The following is a 17,212-nucleotide window of genomic DNA, read 5'->3' as shown; positions in this document are numbered from 1 at the left end:
AGCCCGGCCCTCTCGCTGCGTGGGATGATGCGGCACCTCAGACGGCAACGCTCCGACGCAATAAATATTAATAACCCTAAACCCCCAAAGTGGAGCAAAGTGGAGAGAGAGGGAGAAAGAACCACCACCACCCCAAAGTGGAGCAAGAGAGGGAGAAAGAACCACCACCACCCCAAAGTGGAGCAAGAGAGGGAGAAAGAACCACCACCACCACCCCAAAGTGGAGCAAGAGAGGGAGAAAGAACCACCACCACCCCAAAGTGGAGCGAGAGAGTGGGAGAAAGAACCAACGCCACCCCAAAGTGGAGCGAGAGAGGGAGAAAGAACCACCACCACCCCAAAGTGGAGCAAGAGAGGGAGAAAGAACCACCACCACCCCAAAGTGGAGCAAGAGAGGGAGAAAGAACCACCACCACCCCAAAGTGGAGCGAGAGAGGGAGAAAGAACCAACGCCACCCCAAAGTGGAGCGAGAGAGGGAGAAAGAACCACCACCACCCCAAAGTAGAGCGAGAGAGGGAGAAAGAACCAATGCCACCCCAAAGTGGAGCGAGAGAGGGAGAAAGAACCAACGCCACCCCAAAGTGGAGCGAGAGAGGGAGAAAGAACCACCACCACCGCTCCCTCCCCGTCTCCCTCCACCTCCCTGTACCCCAGGAAACAAAGAGCAACCAACCGCCGCCATATTGCCCTTTCGCTTCCCATTGGCCTCGCGCCTGTCCAACCACTGTGCCCTCGCTCCCTTAACCCGCTTCCACTTGAACCCTCTCCTCTCCCCCTCCCTCCATTTCCCCCTCTCTCTATCTCTCTCCGTCCCTCCCCTGACTCCCCCCATTAAGGACCCAGTCGCCAGTCAGAGCGTGCTTTATTAACCCCTTCCCTGACATCCATTTCATTACGTCGGGGGTCAACAGCTGATTAAAATACAGCCGAGGCGCCTCTCTACAGATGACCTACGACCCCAGCCAAACCCCGCTTAATTTGGTCTGGCTGGGCCAATCAGAGGACTTGAGGGATGGGACTGGGCTAGGAGGGGTGGGGGGCCCTCCTCTGTTTCCATGGCAACAGGGCCCTGCTGCTGGGTTTGCAGTGCGGAGCAGAAGTCTCAGCAGGGGGGAGGAGGATGGAGGAGGAGGGAGAGAGAAAGAGAGAGCAGACAATGGAGGAGGAAGAGAGGATGGGAAGAGGACAAAGAGGCAGCAAGGCCAGCAGAGGGAGTGTGTGAGCGCGTTTGTATTGTCTGTGAGTCTAGTCTGTGTGTGTATGTGAGCGTGTGTGTATGCAGCACACTTTGTCAGAGTAGTCATTGTGTAAGTGGAGGCTGTCGCTTTGTGCCCAGAAACACAGCCAACAATAGCAAACGCTAGAGTAAAATAAACAGGTTGCATTGTCTCAGACACGTGACTGAGGGGACATTAGTGGCAAATGGCCTCCTTTCAGCCGAGACGAGACACAACGAGACGAGCTCCGCTCACAGATGATATGATTGTCATGGTAGATGAGACATGAACCGGAGAATAAATTAGACCCCACTCCACAACCAATCGACGCAAATGTCAAACTTCACAGTTGGAGAAAACACACGAACCCAGTAAATGTGTGTTTCAAAACACTGCCACTGTTTTCAGCAAACAGCAGAGAAGCTAACAATGCAATATAACATGTAGCAGGTGATAATGTTCTGTTAAAAGGGGAAATGAAATGATGATTTCCCTTTTTATATGTCTGGAACACCTCCAAATCTTCCTGTTCTTCAGGACAGACAGACAGACAGACAGACAGACAGACAGACAGACTATAGATAGATTATAGATAGATTAATAGATAGATTAATAGATAGATTAATAGATAGATTAATAGATAGATTAATAGATAGATTAATAGATAGATTAATAGATAGATTAATAGATAGATTACAGACAGACAGACAGACAGACAGACAGACAGACAGACAGACAGACAGACAGACAGACAGACAGACAGACAGACAGACAGACAGACAGACAGACAGACAGACAGACAGACAGACAGACAGACAGACAGACAGACAGACAGACAGATAGACAGACAGATAGATAGATAGATAGATAGATAGATAGATAGATAGATAGATAGATAGATAGATAGATAGATAGATAGATAGATAGATAGATAGATAGATAGATAGATAGATAGATAGATAGATAGATAGATAGATAGATAGATAGATAGATAGATAGATAGATAGATAGATAGATAGATAGATAGATAGATAGATAGATAGATAGATAGATAGATAGATAGATAGATAGATAATTTGGTATAAAGCAGACCTAACTCACTCTATTAAATTAATCAAAACAGGAACATTTTACATTTGGCTAGAAATTCAAAAGGACATTATCTTAACAGAGAAAAATGTCCTCCTGTGTGCTACCTACAGTATATCCCCCCACTAGAATCCCCATACTTTAATGAAGACAGCTTCTCCATCCTGGAGGGGGAAATCAATCATTTCCAGGCCCAGAGACATGTACTAGTCTGTGGCGACCTAAATGCCAGAACCGGACAAGAACCTGACACCCTCAGCACACAGGGGGACAAACACCTGCCTGCAGGTGACAGCATTCCCTCCCTCATATGCCCCCCTAGGCACAACTATGACAACATAACCAACAAAAACGGATCACAACTCCTGCAGCTCTGTCGCACGCTGGGGATGTACATAGTCAATGGTAGGCTTCGAGGGGACTCCTATGGTAGGTACACCGATAGCTCATCTCTTGGCAGTAGTACTGTAGACTACTTTATCACTGTCCTCAACCCAGAGTGTCTCAGAGTGTTCACAGTCAGCCCACTGACACCCCTATCAGATCACAGCAAAATCACAGTCTACTTGAACAGAGCAATACTCAATCATGAGGCATCAAAGCCTAAGGAACTGAGTAACATTAAGAAATGCTATAGATGGAAGGAATGCAGTTTGGAAACCTACCAAAAAACAATTAGGCAACAACAAATTCAATCCCTTTTAGACAATTTCCTGGGTAAAACGTTCCACTGTAATAGTGAAGGTGTAAACTTGGCAGTAGAAAATCTTAACAGTATATTTGACCTCTCAGCTTCCCTATCAAATCTAAAAATCTCAAATAGAAAACCGAAGAAAATGAACAACAATGACAAATGGTTTGATGAAGAATGCAAATATACAGACAACAAATTCCAATTGGCTACACGTTAAAAACATTTTTGACCCCCTTTTCTCCCCAATTTCGTGGTATCCAATTGATTGTAGTTACTATCTTGTCTCATCGCTACAACTCCCGTACGGGCTCAGGAGAGACGAAGGTCGAAAGCCATGCGTCCTCCGAAACACAACCCAACCAAGCCGCACTGCTTCTTAACACAGCACGCATCCAACCCAGAAGCCAGCCGCACCAAGGTGTCGGAGGAAACACCGTGCACCTGGTGACCTAGTTAGCGTGCACTGCACCCGGCCCGCCACAGGAGTCGCAAGTGCGCAATGAGACAAGGATTTCCCTACCGGCCAAACCCTCCCTAACCCGGACGACGCTAGGCCAATTGTGCGTCGCCCCACGGACTTCCCGGTCACGGCCGGCTGCGACAGAGCCTGGGCGCGAACCCAGAGTCTCTGATGGCACAGCTAGCACTGCGATGCAGCGCCACCCGGGAGGCCTATAGTAAAACTAACATCATCCTTGGCTCTGGTATCTTCCCCAATATTTGGAACCAAGGACTGATCACCCCAATCCACAAAAGTGGAGACAAATTTGACCCCAATAACTACCGTGGGATATGCGTCAACAGTAACCTTGGGGAAATCCTCTGCATTATCATTAACAGCAGACTCATACATTTCCTCAATGAAAACAAGGTACTGAGCAAATGTCAAATTGGCTTTTTACCAAATTACCGTACAACAGACCATATATTCACCCTGCACACCCCAATTGACAACCAAACAAACCAAAACAAAGGCAAAGACTTCTATGCTTTGTTGATTTAAAAAAAGCCTTCGACTTTAGATGATCTGGTGCTTCTGTCACCAACCAAGGAGGGCCTACAGCAGCACCTAGATATTCTGCACAGATTCTGTCAGACCTGGGCCCTGACAGTAAATCTCAGTAAGACCAAAATAATGGTGTTCCAAAAAAGATCCAGTCGCCAGGACCACAAATATAAATTCCATCTAGACACCATTGCCCTAGAGCACACAAAAAACTATACATTCCTTGGCCTAAACATCAGTGCCAAAGGTAACTTCCACAAAGCTGTGAACGATCTGAGAGACAAGGCAAGAAGGGCTTTCTATGCCATCAAAAGGAACATAAAATTCAACATACCAATTAGGATCTGGCTAAAAATGCTTTAATCGGTCATTGAGCCCATTGCCCTTTATGGTTGTGAGGTCTGGTGTCCGCTCACCAACCAAGACTTCACAAAATGGGACAAACACCAAATTGAGACTCTGCATGCAGAATTCTGCAAAAATATCCTCAGTGTACAACGTAGAACACCAAATAATGCATGCAGAGCAGAATTAGGCCCATACCCACTAATTATCAAAATCCAGAAAAGAGCCGTTAAATTCTACAACCACCTAAAAGGAAGTGATTCCCAAACCTTCCATAACAAAGCCATCACCTACAGAGAGATGAACCTGGAGAAGAGTCCCCTAAGCAAGCTGGTCCTGGGGCTCTGTTCACAAACACAAACAGACCCCACAGAGCCCCAGGACAGCAGCACAATTAGACCCAACCAAATCATGAGAAAACAAAAAGATAATTACATGACACATTGGAAAGAATTAACAAAAAAACAGAGCAAACTAGATTGCTATTTGGCCCTAAACAGAGAGTACACAGTGGCAGAATACCTGACCACTGTGACTGACCCAAACTTGAGGAAAGCTTTGACTATGTACAGACTCATTGAGCATAGCCTTGCTATTGAGAAAGGCTGCCATGGGGGAAAAATGGCTCTCAAGAGAAGACAGGCTATGTGCACACTGCCCACAAAATGAGGTGGAAACTGAGCTGCACTTCCTAACCTCCTGCCCAATGTATGACCATATTAGAGAGACATATTTCTCTCAGATTACACAGATCCGCAAAGAATCCAATTTTGATAAACTCCCATATCTACTGGGTGAAATTCCACAGTGTGCCATCACAGCAGCAAGATTTGTGACCTGTTGCCGCAAGTAAAGGGCAACCAGTGAAGAACAAACACCATTGTAAATACAACCCATATTTAATGCTTATTTATTTCCCCTTGTGTACTTTAACCATTTGTACATTGTTACAACACTGTATATATATATATATATATATATATAATATGACATTTCTAATGTCTTTATTGTTTTGAAACTTCTGTATGTGTAATGTTTACTGTTCATTTTTATTGTTTATTTCACTTTTATATATTATCTACCTCACTTGCTTTGGCAATGTTAACACATGTTTCCCATGCCAATAAAGCCCCTCGAATTGAATAGATAGATAGATAGATAGATAGATAGATAGATAGATAGATAGATAGATAGATAGATAGATAGATAGATAGATAGATAGATAGATAGATAGATAGATAGATAGATAGATAGATAGATAGATAGATAGATAGATAGATAGATAGATAGATAGATAGATAGATAGATAGATAGATAGATAGATAGATAGATAGATAGATAGATAGATAGATAGATAGATAGATAGATAGATAGATAGATAGATAGTTTTTTTTAGGAACACAGTCGGGGCCTCAACTTACTATGAATAGTAACAATAGTATAATACACCAGGTAGTGGTAGCAGTTGTGTGGTAAAGGAGACACTGACAGCAGCCAATAGAAGGCCTCTCCTGCAGTGGCTGCTGGGCAGTGGAACCTGGCTGCATGTGTAAATGGGGCTCATTTGGGTGAGAGACTGGGCCTCAATGGAAGGGGTAGAGGAACGGGCAATGGGATGGAGGGACATGGGGGGAGAGAGCGAGGAGAGGGTGTCCCCTGGTCGGCTGTGTTATTAGGCTGCCATTAGGAGAGGAGGGGCTGCAGGATCTCAGCTCCATAAAGGAACAAATCCATCCCATATGCTGCACTTCCTCCTCCACCTCCTCCACGTCCTCCTCTTCCCTGGTAGTGTGCTCCCTATTGCACCGGCTTTCCCAGACAACTCAACTCCGGCCTGACGACACCTAGCCAGCTCTACACCCTGGGAAGCAGCATGGGGCTCTGTTAGCCTGATGAATAGCCCAATGGGGGTCAGGTACTGGAGAAAAGGAGGGAATGGAGTGATGGGGTAGACAAACTGAGAGAAAATGTGTGTGTTGGCAGCAACTAAACATACGCTTGTTTCTATTGAAGAAACATATAAAGCGTTGGAAATTGAACTACTTGATGTTCAAACCGTTCATAACTAACCAGAAACCAGATGTAGTGTTTAGTTCCAAGCTTATTTCAGTCACGTCCATGTCTCAACTCAACTGTGTCTGCTCTGTGCCTCCCGAGTGGCGCAGTGGTCTAAGGCACTGCATCACAGTGCTAGCTGTGCCACTAGAGATTCGAGATTCGAGTCCAGGCTCTGTCACAGCATGCCGCGACCGGGAGACCCATGGGACGGCGCACAATTGGCCCAGCGTTGTCCGGGTTATGGGAGGGCTTGGCTGGCAGGGATGACCTTTTCCCATCGCGCACTAGCGACTCCTGTGGCGGGCCGGGCGCATTGCACACTGACACGGTTGCCAGGTTTACGGTGTTTCCTCTGACACATTGGTGCGGCTAGCTTCTGTGTTAAGTGGGCATTGTGTCACTTGGTTGGGTTGTGTTTCGTGGGACACACGGCTCTCGACCTTCGCCTCTCAAGACTGTAACTACCAATTGGATACCACGAAATTAGGGTGAAAATGGGTTTAAAAAAAAGAAAAACTGTCTGCTCTGTTCTGGTGATGAAGAGGTGGAGCATTGCTCATCCAGACGAACTCGACGAGTCTTCCTCTCATCTTTGCACAAAAGACAGTACAGCAGCCCTTCATCTGTATCCAGCAGCTCAACAATAGAACAACCGTGAAGGTATCCAGACATTCAAGGTCATCTCATCAACAATCTCCAGTGAGATTCAACTGTCAATAGATACAAGGACACGTCTTTATCCATCTCACAGGCTAACATCATATGGCTTACATAGAACACCTCCACTCCCATAAGGAACAAAGGACAGAGAAGAAGGGCCAGCGAAATGGAGAGCGAGGCGAGGGCGGAAAGCAGGCGAGAGAAAGGATAGAGGGTACAGAATTAATCAAGATGAGAGAGAAGAGCAGTAAGGTTGTAGAGAGAAGATAGAAAGAGAGAGAGAGAGAAGAGCAGTAAGGTTGTAGAGAGAAGATAGAAAGAGAGAGAGAGAGAAGAGCAGTAAGGTTGTAGAGAGAAGATAGAAAGAGAGAGAAGAGCAGTAAGGTTGTAGAGAGAAGATAGAAAGAGAGAGAAGAGCAGTAAGGTTGTAGAGAGAAGATAGAAAGAGAGAGAGAGGAGCAGTAAGGTTGTAGAGAGAGAGAGGGAGAGAGAGAGAGGAGCAGTAAGGTTGTAGAGAGAAGATAGAAAGAGAGAGAGGAGCAGTAAGGTTGTAGACAGAAGATAGAAATAGAGAGAGAAGAACAGTAAGGTTGTAGAGAGAAGATAGAAAGAGAGAGAGAGAGAGAAGAGCAGTAAGGTTGTAGAGAGAAGATAGAAAGAGAGAGAGAGGAGCAGTAAGGTTGTAGAGAGAAGATATAAAGAGAGAAGAGCAGTAAGGTTGTAGAGAGAAGATAGAAAGAGAGAGAAGAGCAGTAAGGTTGTAGAGAGAAGATAGAAATAGAGAGAGAGAGAGAGAGAGAGAGAGAGAGAGAAGAGCAGTAAGGTTGTAGAGAGAGAGAGAGAGAGAGAGAGAAGAGCAGTAAGGTTGTAGAGAGAGAGAGAGAGAGAGAGAGAGAGAGAGAGAGAGAAGAGCAGTAAGGTTGTAGAGAGAAGAGAGAGAGAAGATAGAAAGAGAGAGAGAAGAGCAGTAAGGTTGTAGAGAGAAGATAGAAAGAGAGAGAGAAGAGCAGTAAGGTTGTAGAGAGAAGATAGAAGGAGAGAGAGGAGCAGTAAGGTTGTAGAGAGAAGATAGAGAGAGAGAAGAGCAGTAAGGTTGTAGAGAGAAGATAGAAGGAGAGAGAGAGGAGCAGTAAGGTTGTAGAGAGAAGATAGAAGGAGAGAGAGAGGAGCAGTAAGGTTGTAGAGAGAAGATAGAGAGAGAGAAGAGCAGTAAGGTTGTAGAGAGAAGATAGAAGGAGAGAGAGAGGAGCAGTAAGGTTGTAGAGAGAAGATAGAGAGAGAGAAGAGCAGTAAGGTTGTAGAGAGAAGATAGAAAGAGAGAGAAGAGCAGTAAGGTTGTAGAGAGAAGATAGAAAGAGAGAGAAGAGCAGTAAGGTTGTAGAGAGAAGATAGAAAGAGAGAGAAGAGCAGTAAGGTTGTAGAGAGAAGATAGAAAGAGAGAGAAGGAGAGAGTAACAGCAGAAAGAAACCAATGTAGTTCCACTGTAAGCTTGGATGTATTCTCTCTCAGTCTCTCCATTGTTCTGGAAGCCATGCATGCAGCAGTGTTGCAGGGGGTGGGGTCTTAGCGCGGCAAAGCTGCTCCACATAGCTTTCCTCAAAGAGATTCTGCTGTACCTCCCCGCCCGTTCTCTCCTCTCACTGGGGGAATCAGCTGCAGCATGCCATCCCTCTCAATTAAACATATGCATTGTAGGCTGCCCGGCTCCATGCATGTTCTCTGTACGGTGATGGGCTTTGAACCTTGACTGATTTTCTCTGGAGAGATGAGTGTGTTGCAGCAAGCTTTTAATGTGACTGGTGACTGATGCAGCCTAAAAGCCTTGTTGGCTGGTACAATGTGTTCTGGTCTGGGTACTGAATGTGATTTATTTGGGGGAAATAGATTTTCTTCCACACCAAGCTTTTGTTTCTATAACATCTCTAGAGAACTGATTGTTGAGTTGATGTGACTCCCACACACAGACATGTTACCTTCTGATAGTCGTCTTTGGAGGCCAGAGCCTGTTCAAGCTGCTCCTGTGTGTATATGTAGATGGCTGATCGATAGGTCGCTCCTACGTCGTTGCCCTGACGCATTCCTGACAATGAGAGAGAACACAATGTTGAGTAACTTTAAGAGAAGTTACTGGACTAAAGACAATATATTTCACTCAATATAGAGTAAGACATAAAAGAAGGACAAATGTGACAGACAAAGAGAGACACATACACACACACACACACACACACACACACACACACACAGAAACACAGGGTTACAAGGTACTCTAAGTTAACAAAAGTTTACTTCCATATAATTTCTTCTAAACATCTAAACCATCCTGTCCATCCACCAACCTACCAGCATACTATGTTTACTTTGTTTGCTCTGACAGTCTTACGAAACAAACTCACAATCAACCCTGTTTGTCTGTCTGGGGAAAACAACCTGGAGACGAGACCAGACCGACTGCGGTGTAATTTCAATCAAAGCACAGTTCACCTTGATGCAGATGTAGAACATGATACAGCTACTGCCTGCCTGCCTGCCTGCCTGCCTGCCTGCCTGCCTGCCTGTCTGTCTGTCTGTCTGTCTGTCTGTCTGTCTGTCTGTCTGTCTGTCTGTCTGTCTGTCTGTCTGTCTGTCTGTCTGCCTGTCTGTCTGTCTGTCTGTCTGCCTGTCTGCCTGTCTGTCTGTCTGTCTGTCTGCCTGCCTGCCTGCCTGTCTGTCTGTCTGTCTGTCTGCCTGTCTGTCTGTCTGTCTGCCTGCCTGTCTGTCTGTCTGTCTGTCTGTCTGTCTGTCTGTCTGTCTGTCTGCCTGTCTGTCTGTCTGTCTGCCTGTCTATCTGCCTGTCTGTCTGTCTGCCTGTCTGTCTGCCTGTCTGTCTGTCTGTCTGTCTGTCTGTCTGTCTGTCTGTCTGTCTGTCTGTCTGTCTGTCTGTCTGTCTGTCTGCCTGTCTGCCTGCCTGCCTGTCTGTCTGTCTGTCTGTCTGTCTGTCTGTCTGTCTGTCTGTCTGTCTGTCTGCCTGCCTGTCTGTCTGCCTGTCTGTCTGTCTGTCTGCCTGTCTGCCTGCCTGCCTGCCTGCCTGCCTGCCTGCCTCTGTGTAATTATTATGTTGCTGGAAGCGGAGTGGCGTGTGAGCCGTGCAGACAGACAGTGAATCACACTGATTTTGTTCCCTGACAAAAAGCTCCCATTCAAACACGCAATCATTGGCTAGGTGTTAGAGGACACAGTGAAAATGTCTTGTAGGTTGAAGACAAACCATTTAGTCGTACTGTTGAGAGTAGCCTCATGTTACGATCACATGGAATATGACAGTGAGTCTTACAGTAAGGGAATAAGTAGGTTAACCTTATCTAGCATCACTGGGCCTGTGAGCAGCACTTCAGAGAATGCTTGACCTTAGTCGCTATCTTGACCTTTCTGAATAGTATACCCATATTGCATCCATACCACAGGTACATACACTTCATGTCCAAAAGTATGTGGACACCTGCTTGTCTGTGACCTCATTCCAAAATCATGGGCATTAACATGGAGTTGGTCAGGCCTTTGCTGCTATTACAGTCTCCACTCTTTTGGGGACCATGAAAAACAGGTCCAGACCATTATTCCTTCTCCACCAAACTTTACAGTTGGCACTATGCATTTGGGCAGGTAACGTTCTACTGGTATCAAACCAAACCCAGATTTGTCCGTTGGACTGCCAGATGGTGAAGCGTGATTCATCACTCCAGAGAACACATTTCCACTGCTCCACTGAGTCCAATGACGCCAAGCTTTACACCACTCCAGCCGACTCTTGGCATTGCTCGTGGTGATCTTAGGCTTGTGTGCGGCCGCTCGGCCATGGAACCCATTTCATGAAGCTCCTGACGAACAGTTATTGTGCTGACGTTGCTTCCAGAGGCAGTTTTAAACTCGGTAGTGAGTGTTGCAACCGAGGAGAGACAATTTTTACGCGCTTCGGCGCTCAGAGGTCCCTTCTGTGAACTTGTGTGGCCTACCAAATCGTGGCTGAGTCGTTGTTGCTCCTAGACATTTCCACTTCACAATAACATCACTTACAGGTCACCGGGGAAGCAGGGCAGAAGTTTGACAAACTGACTTTGTGGCGTCCTATAATGGTGCCATGTTGAAAATTACTGAGCTCTTCAGTAAGGCCATTGTACTGCCAATGTTTGTCTATGGAGATTGCATGGCTGTGTGCTCGATTTTATACACCTGTCAGCAACGGGTGTGGCTGAACTAGCCGAATAATCTAATTTGAAGGGGTGTCCACATACTTTTGTATACTGTATATAGTGTAGGTAATACATGAAGGATGCATATAAACTCAGCAAAGAAAGAAACGTCCTCTCACTGTCAACTGCGTTTATTTTCAGCAAACTTGTGTAAATATTTGTATGAACATAACAAGATTCAACAACTGAGACATAAACTGAACAAGTTCCACAGACATTTGACTAACAGAAATGGAATAATGTGTCCCTAAGCAAAGGGGGGGGGGGATCAAAATCAAAAGTAACAGTCAGTATCTAGTGTGGCCACCAGCTACATTAAGTACTGCAGTGCATCTCCTCCTCATGGACTGCACCAGATTTGCCAGTTCTTGCTGTGAGATGTTACCCCACTCTTCCACCAAGGCACCTGTAAGTTTCCAGACATTTCTGGGGGGGAATGGCCCTAGCCCTCACCCTCGGGTCCAACAGGTCCCAGACGTGTTCAATGGGAATGAGATCCAGGCTCTTCGCTGGCCATGGCAGAACACTGACATTCCTGTCTTGCAGGAAATCACGCACAGAATGAGCAGTATTGCTGGTGGCATTGTCATGCTGGAGGATCATGTCAGGATGAGCCTGCAGGAAGGGTACCACATGAGGGAGGAGGATGTCTTCCCTTTAACGCACAGCGTTGAGATTGTCTGCAATGACAACAAGCTCAGTCCAATGATGCTGTGACACCTCCCCAGACCATGACAGACCCTCCACCTCTAAATCTATCCCGCTCCAGAGTACAGGCCTCAGTGTAACACTCATTCCTTCAACGATAAACGTGATTCTAACCATCACCCCTGGTGAGACAAACCGCAACTCGTCAGTGAAGAGCACTTTTTGTCAGTCCTGTCTGGTCCAGCGACGGTGGGTTTGTGCCCATAAGCGACGTTGTTGCCGGTGATGTCTGGTGATGTATCTTCTTATCCACTGTGTGTCATAGTGTGTGTATCTTCTTATCCACTGTGTGTCATAGTGTGTGTATCTTCTTATCCACTGTGTGTCATAGTGTGTGTATCTTCTTATCCACTATGTGTCATAGTGTGTGTATCTTCTTATCCACTATGTGTCATAGTGTGTGTATCTTCTTATCCACTACGTGTCATAGTGTGTGTATCTTCTTATCCACTATGTGTCATAGTGTGTGTATCTTCTTATCCACTACGTGTCATAGTGTGTGTATCTTCTTATCCACTGTGTGTCATAGTGTGTGTATCTTCTTATCCACTGTGTGTCATAGTGTGTGTATCTTCTTATCCACTGTGTGTCATAGTGTGTGTATCTTCTTATCCACTGTGTGTCATAGTGTGTGTATCTTCTTATCCACTATGTGTCATAGTGTGTGTATCTTCTTATCCACTACGTGTCATAGTGTGTGTATCTTCTTATCCACTACGTGTCATAGTGTGTGTATCTTCTTATCCACTGTGTGTCATAGTGTGTGTATCTTCTTATCCACTGTGTGTCATAGTGTGTGTATCTTCTTATCCACTACGTGTCATAGTGTGTGTATCTTCTTATCCACTGTGTGTCATAGTGTGTGTATCTTCTTATCCACTATGTGTCATAGTGTGTGTATCTTCTTATCCACTGTGTGTCATAGTGTGTGTATCTTCTTATCCACTACGTGTCATAGTGTGTGTATCTTCTTATCCACCGTGTGTCATAGTGTGTGTATCTTCTTATCCACTACGTGTCATAGTGTGTGTATCTTCTTATCCACTAGTGTGTGTATCTTCTTATCCACTATGTGTCATAGTGTGTGTATCTTCTTATCCACTGTGTGTCATAGTGTGTGTATCTTCTTATCCACTACGTGTCATAGTGTGTGTATCTTCTTATCCACTGTGTGTCATAGTGTGTGTATCTTCTTATCCACTATGTGTCATAGTGTGTGTATCTTCTTATCCACTATGTGTCATAGTGTGTGTATCTTCTTATCCACTGTGTGTCATAGTGTGTGTATCTTCTTATCCACTACGTGTCATAGTGTGTGTATCTTCTTATCCACTGTGTGTCATAGTGTGTGTATCTTCTTATCCACTATGTGTCTGTATCTTCTTATCCACTACTAGTGTGTGTCATAGTGTGTGTATCTTCTTATCCACTGTGTGTCATAGTGTGTGTATCTTCTTATCCACTGTGTGTCATAGTGTGTGTATCTTCTTATGTGTCATAGTGTGTGTATCTTCTTATCCACTGTGTGTCATAGTGTGTGTATCTTCTTATCCAGTGTGTGTATCTTCTTATCCACTGTGTGTCATAGTGTGTGTATCTTCTTATCCACTGTGTGTCATAGTGTGTGTATCTTCTTATCCACTGTGTGTCATAGTGTGTGTATCTTCTTATCCACTGTGTGTCATAGTGTGTGTATCTTCTTATCCACTGTGTGTCATAGTGTGTGTATCTTCTTATCCACTGTGTGTGTCATCCAGTGTGTGTCCATCATAGTGTGTGTATCTTCTTATCCACTGTGTGTCATAGTGTGTGTATCTTCTTATCCACTGTGTCATAGTGTGTGTATCTTCTTATCCACTGTGTGTCATAGTGTGTGTATCTTCTTATCCACTATGTGTCATAGTGTGTGTATCTTCTTATCCACTGTGTGTCATAGTGTGTGTATCTTCTTATCCACTGTGTGTCATAGTGTGTGTATCTTCTTATCCACTGTGTGTCATAGTGTGTGTATCTTCTTATCCACTGTGTGTCATAGTGTGTGTATCTTCATCCACTGTGTGTCATAGTGTGTGTATCTTCTTATCCACTGTGTGTGTATCTTCTTATCCAGTGTGTGTATCTTCTTATCCACTGTGTGTCATAGTGTGTGTATCTTCTTATCCACTGTGTGTCATAGTGTGTGTATCTTCTTATCCACTGTGTGTCATAGTGTGTGTATCTTCTTATCCACTGTGTGTCATAGTGTGTGTATCTTCTTATCCACTGTGTGTCATAGTGTGTGTATCTTCTTATCCACTGTGTGTCATAGTGTGTGTATCTTCTTATCCACTATGTGTCATAGTGTGTGTATCTTCTTATCCACTGTGTGTCATAGTGTGTGTATCTTCTTATCCACTGTGTGTCATAGTGTGTGTATCTTCTTATCCACTACGTGTCATAGTGTGTGTATCTTCTTATCCACTGTGTGTCATAGTGTGTGTATCTTCTTATCCACTGTGTGTCATAGTGTGTGTATCTTCTTATCCACTGTGTGTCATAGTGTGTGTATCTTCTTATCCACTGTGTGTCATAGTGTGTGTATCTTCTTATCCACTGTGTGTCATAGTGTGTGTATCTTCTTATCCACTGTGTGTCATAGTGTGTGTATCTTCTTATCCACATGTGTCTAGTGTGTGTCTTATCCACTGTGTGTCATAGTGTGTGTATCTTCTTATCCACTGTGTGTCATAGTGTGTGTATCTTCTTATCCACTGTGTGTCATAGTGTGTGTATCTTCTTATCCACTACGTGTCATAGTGTGTGTATCTTCTTATCCACTGTGTGTCATAGTGTGTGTATCTTCTTATCCACTACGTGTCATAGTGTGTGTATCTTCTTATCCACTGTGTGTCATAGTGTGTGTATCTTCTTATCCACTGTGTGTCATAGTGTGTGTATCTTCTTATCCACTATGTGTCATAGTGTGTGTATCTTCTTATCCACTACGTGTCATAGTGTGTGTATCTTCTTATCCACTATGTGTCATAGTGTGTGTATCTTCTTATCCACTGTGTGTCATAGTGTGTGTATCTTCTTATCCACTGTGTGTCATAGTGTGTGTATCTTCTTATCCACTGTGTGTCATAGTGTGTGTATCTTCTTATCCACTATGTGTCATAGTGTGTGTATCTTCTTATCCACTGTGTGTCATAGTGTGTGTATCTTCTTATCCACTGTGTGTCATAGTGTGTGTATCTTTTTATCCACTATGTGTCATAGTGTGTGTATCTTCTTATCCACTGTGTGTCATAGTGTGTGTATCTTCTTATCCACTACGTGTCATAGTGTGTGTATCTTCTTATCCACTGTGTGTCATAGTGTGTGTCTAAGGTTGCGCCTGACAGCTGAGTTGATGTGGGGAGGGGTCAGAGTTAACACAGAGCCAGATTTCTCTGGGGTTGTGTGTCGCCTGTGGACTCACACAGGGTCAATAAGGGTGAAATGAAACACACACTGGTAGGGAGTGACCCTCTCTCGCTTTGCCTCTTTCTCCTACCCTCCCTCCCTACCTTATTTCACAGAGCCCTGATTGCAACCACTCAACATGGCAGACTCATATTCCTGTTACAGATAGCTCAAGGCAGAGGGAAGGCAGTAGCCCCCACTGGAAACGCTGCTGTTGGATGTGTGTGGATGGAGGGAGTAGGTTTTATATAACACTCTTATCCAGAGCGACTTTTCTTACTGGTCCCCCGTGGGAATTGAACCCACGACCCTGGTGTTTCAAGCGCCATGCGCTACCATCGGAGCTACAAGGGACCTTACCTTGAGTTGGGTTGTGGCTCTCCCAGAACACCTTGAGCAGTTTGGAGAAGCTGGTCTTCTCTGGCTCCCAGACCACCCGCACCACCTCAGTATGGCCTGTCCTACCTGAGTGAGACGACAGAAGACAGGAGAAATGGTGGCGTTAGGAGGTATAGGCCGTTGCCCCTATCCACTGGTCCAGGAGCAGATATTTACTTATCCTTCTGGTTAAGGTTAGTATTGGGGTATGATCATCTGATTCTAGATCTGTGGATACGTAACATTGAGTGTTCCTCCACTCCTCAGATACAGTGAATGTTAACTGAGAGTGAATGCTGTTCTCCAGTACACCAGTGAGCTGGATCAGATCTGAATGTTTTAACCAAGCAGAGAGCCCCTCTGTCCCAGAGCTCTGGAGGGAGGAGTGTCCTCCAATCACGCAAGCTGGACACCGAGTTTGGGACACGCTGATTGGATAGAGCTGTTAGGAGAACTCTCTTTCACTCTACCAGAGGGACATCCACAAAGGTTAACATCTCAATATGAGGTGAGAAGACAGAGTAAAACCATGTTTAATAAAGAAGTGCTCTTCTATTCCCAATTCAAGACATTTCTAGTGAGATGAGTTTATTCCACTGAGATGGGTGTTTAATATCACCTCATAAGGCTGTGTTCCCCACTATCTGCAGCACATCCACAGCTGGGATATTAAAAAAATGATAAGAACTAACCTGTATGGTCACTCTCATTACAGACTGGCGCTACAGAGGAACTGTACAATAATCATGATGGAAGAACACAGTGATGTCCTGGAGACAGGAGGAGGAACAAGGGAGTGTATGGGACACAATTGAGATGGTCTATAATTTGGTGCACACACACACACACACACACACACACACACACACACAGAAGCACATGCACAGTCAAATGCACAGACGCACCCATAGATTCATGAATCCATTTAGTCCTTTCCTCTCTCCAACATTCTCTCTCCCTCTAAGCCATTCTTTTAAATCCATGAATCCATTCTCTCTCTCTGTCAGCCTCCCTCATTTTCTGCCATGCAATCTCTTTCAGCCTCCCTCTACTCACTCTCTCCCTCCCTCTCTTTTTTCCTCCCCCTCCCTCCTTTCTCCTCCTTCGGGTGGCTCCCTTGTTCAGCTGGTAGTGGAGCTGTGTGTTCAGGGTGAGCTGAAGGACATCTGAGGTGCACACACGCGGCAATCTTTACTGCTGGCAGCTCAGGGGAGGACAGGCAAGATGGCTGCCAGCATGAAGCTCAGCAGGAGACAGAAGAGTCCATATGCCACCACTCTCCAACTCCCAATACATAGTCACAGGGCTGGAGCAAAAGATATGTTACCATCTTTTTTATTCCTGTATTGTCCTATCCTATTCCCGTACTGCCCTATCCTATT

At 45.0% G+C, this 17,212-nt stretch overlaps 1 protein-coding gene across 3 annotated transcripts in view; it reads right to left on the bottom strand.

Moving 5' to 3' along the window:
- LOC112246309 (mitochondrial peptide methionine sulfoxide reductase-like) overlaps positions 1–17,212 on the bottom strand; it is a 109,244-nt gene that overhangs the window by 33,293 nt on the left and 58,739 nt on the right. For all 3 annotated transcript variants that reach the window (XM_042300788.1, XM_042300787.1, XM_042300789.1), the window contains 2 exons: positions 15,813–15,917; positions 9,045–9,151 (listed from right to left, as the gene is read on the bottom strand). In XM_042300788.1, coding sequence (XP_042156722.1) covers positions 9,045–9,151; positions 15,813–15,917 — 212 coding nt within the window. The remainder of the gene's footprint in view (positions 1–9,044; positions 9,152–15,812; positions 15,918–17,212) is intronic.

The sequence above is a fragment of the Oncorhynchus tshawytscha genome, linkage group LG18 (genome assembly GCF_018296145.1).
Source record: "Oncorhynchus tshawytscha isolate Ot180627B linkage group LG18, Otsh_v2.0, whole genome shotgun sequence".
Taxonomy (NCBI): Eukaryota; Metazoa; Chordata; class Actinopteri; order Salmoniformes; family Salmonidae; genus Oncorhynchus; species Oncorhynchus tshawytscha.
Note: the sequence above shows the minus strand (reverse complement) of the source record. Positions and strands in the feature narration are given on the sequence as shown.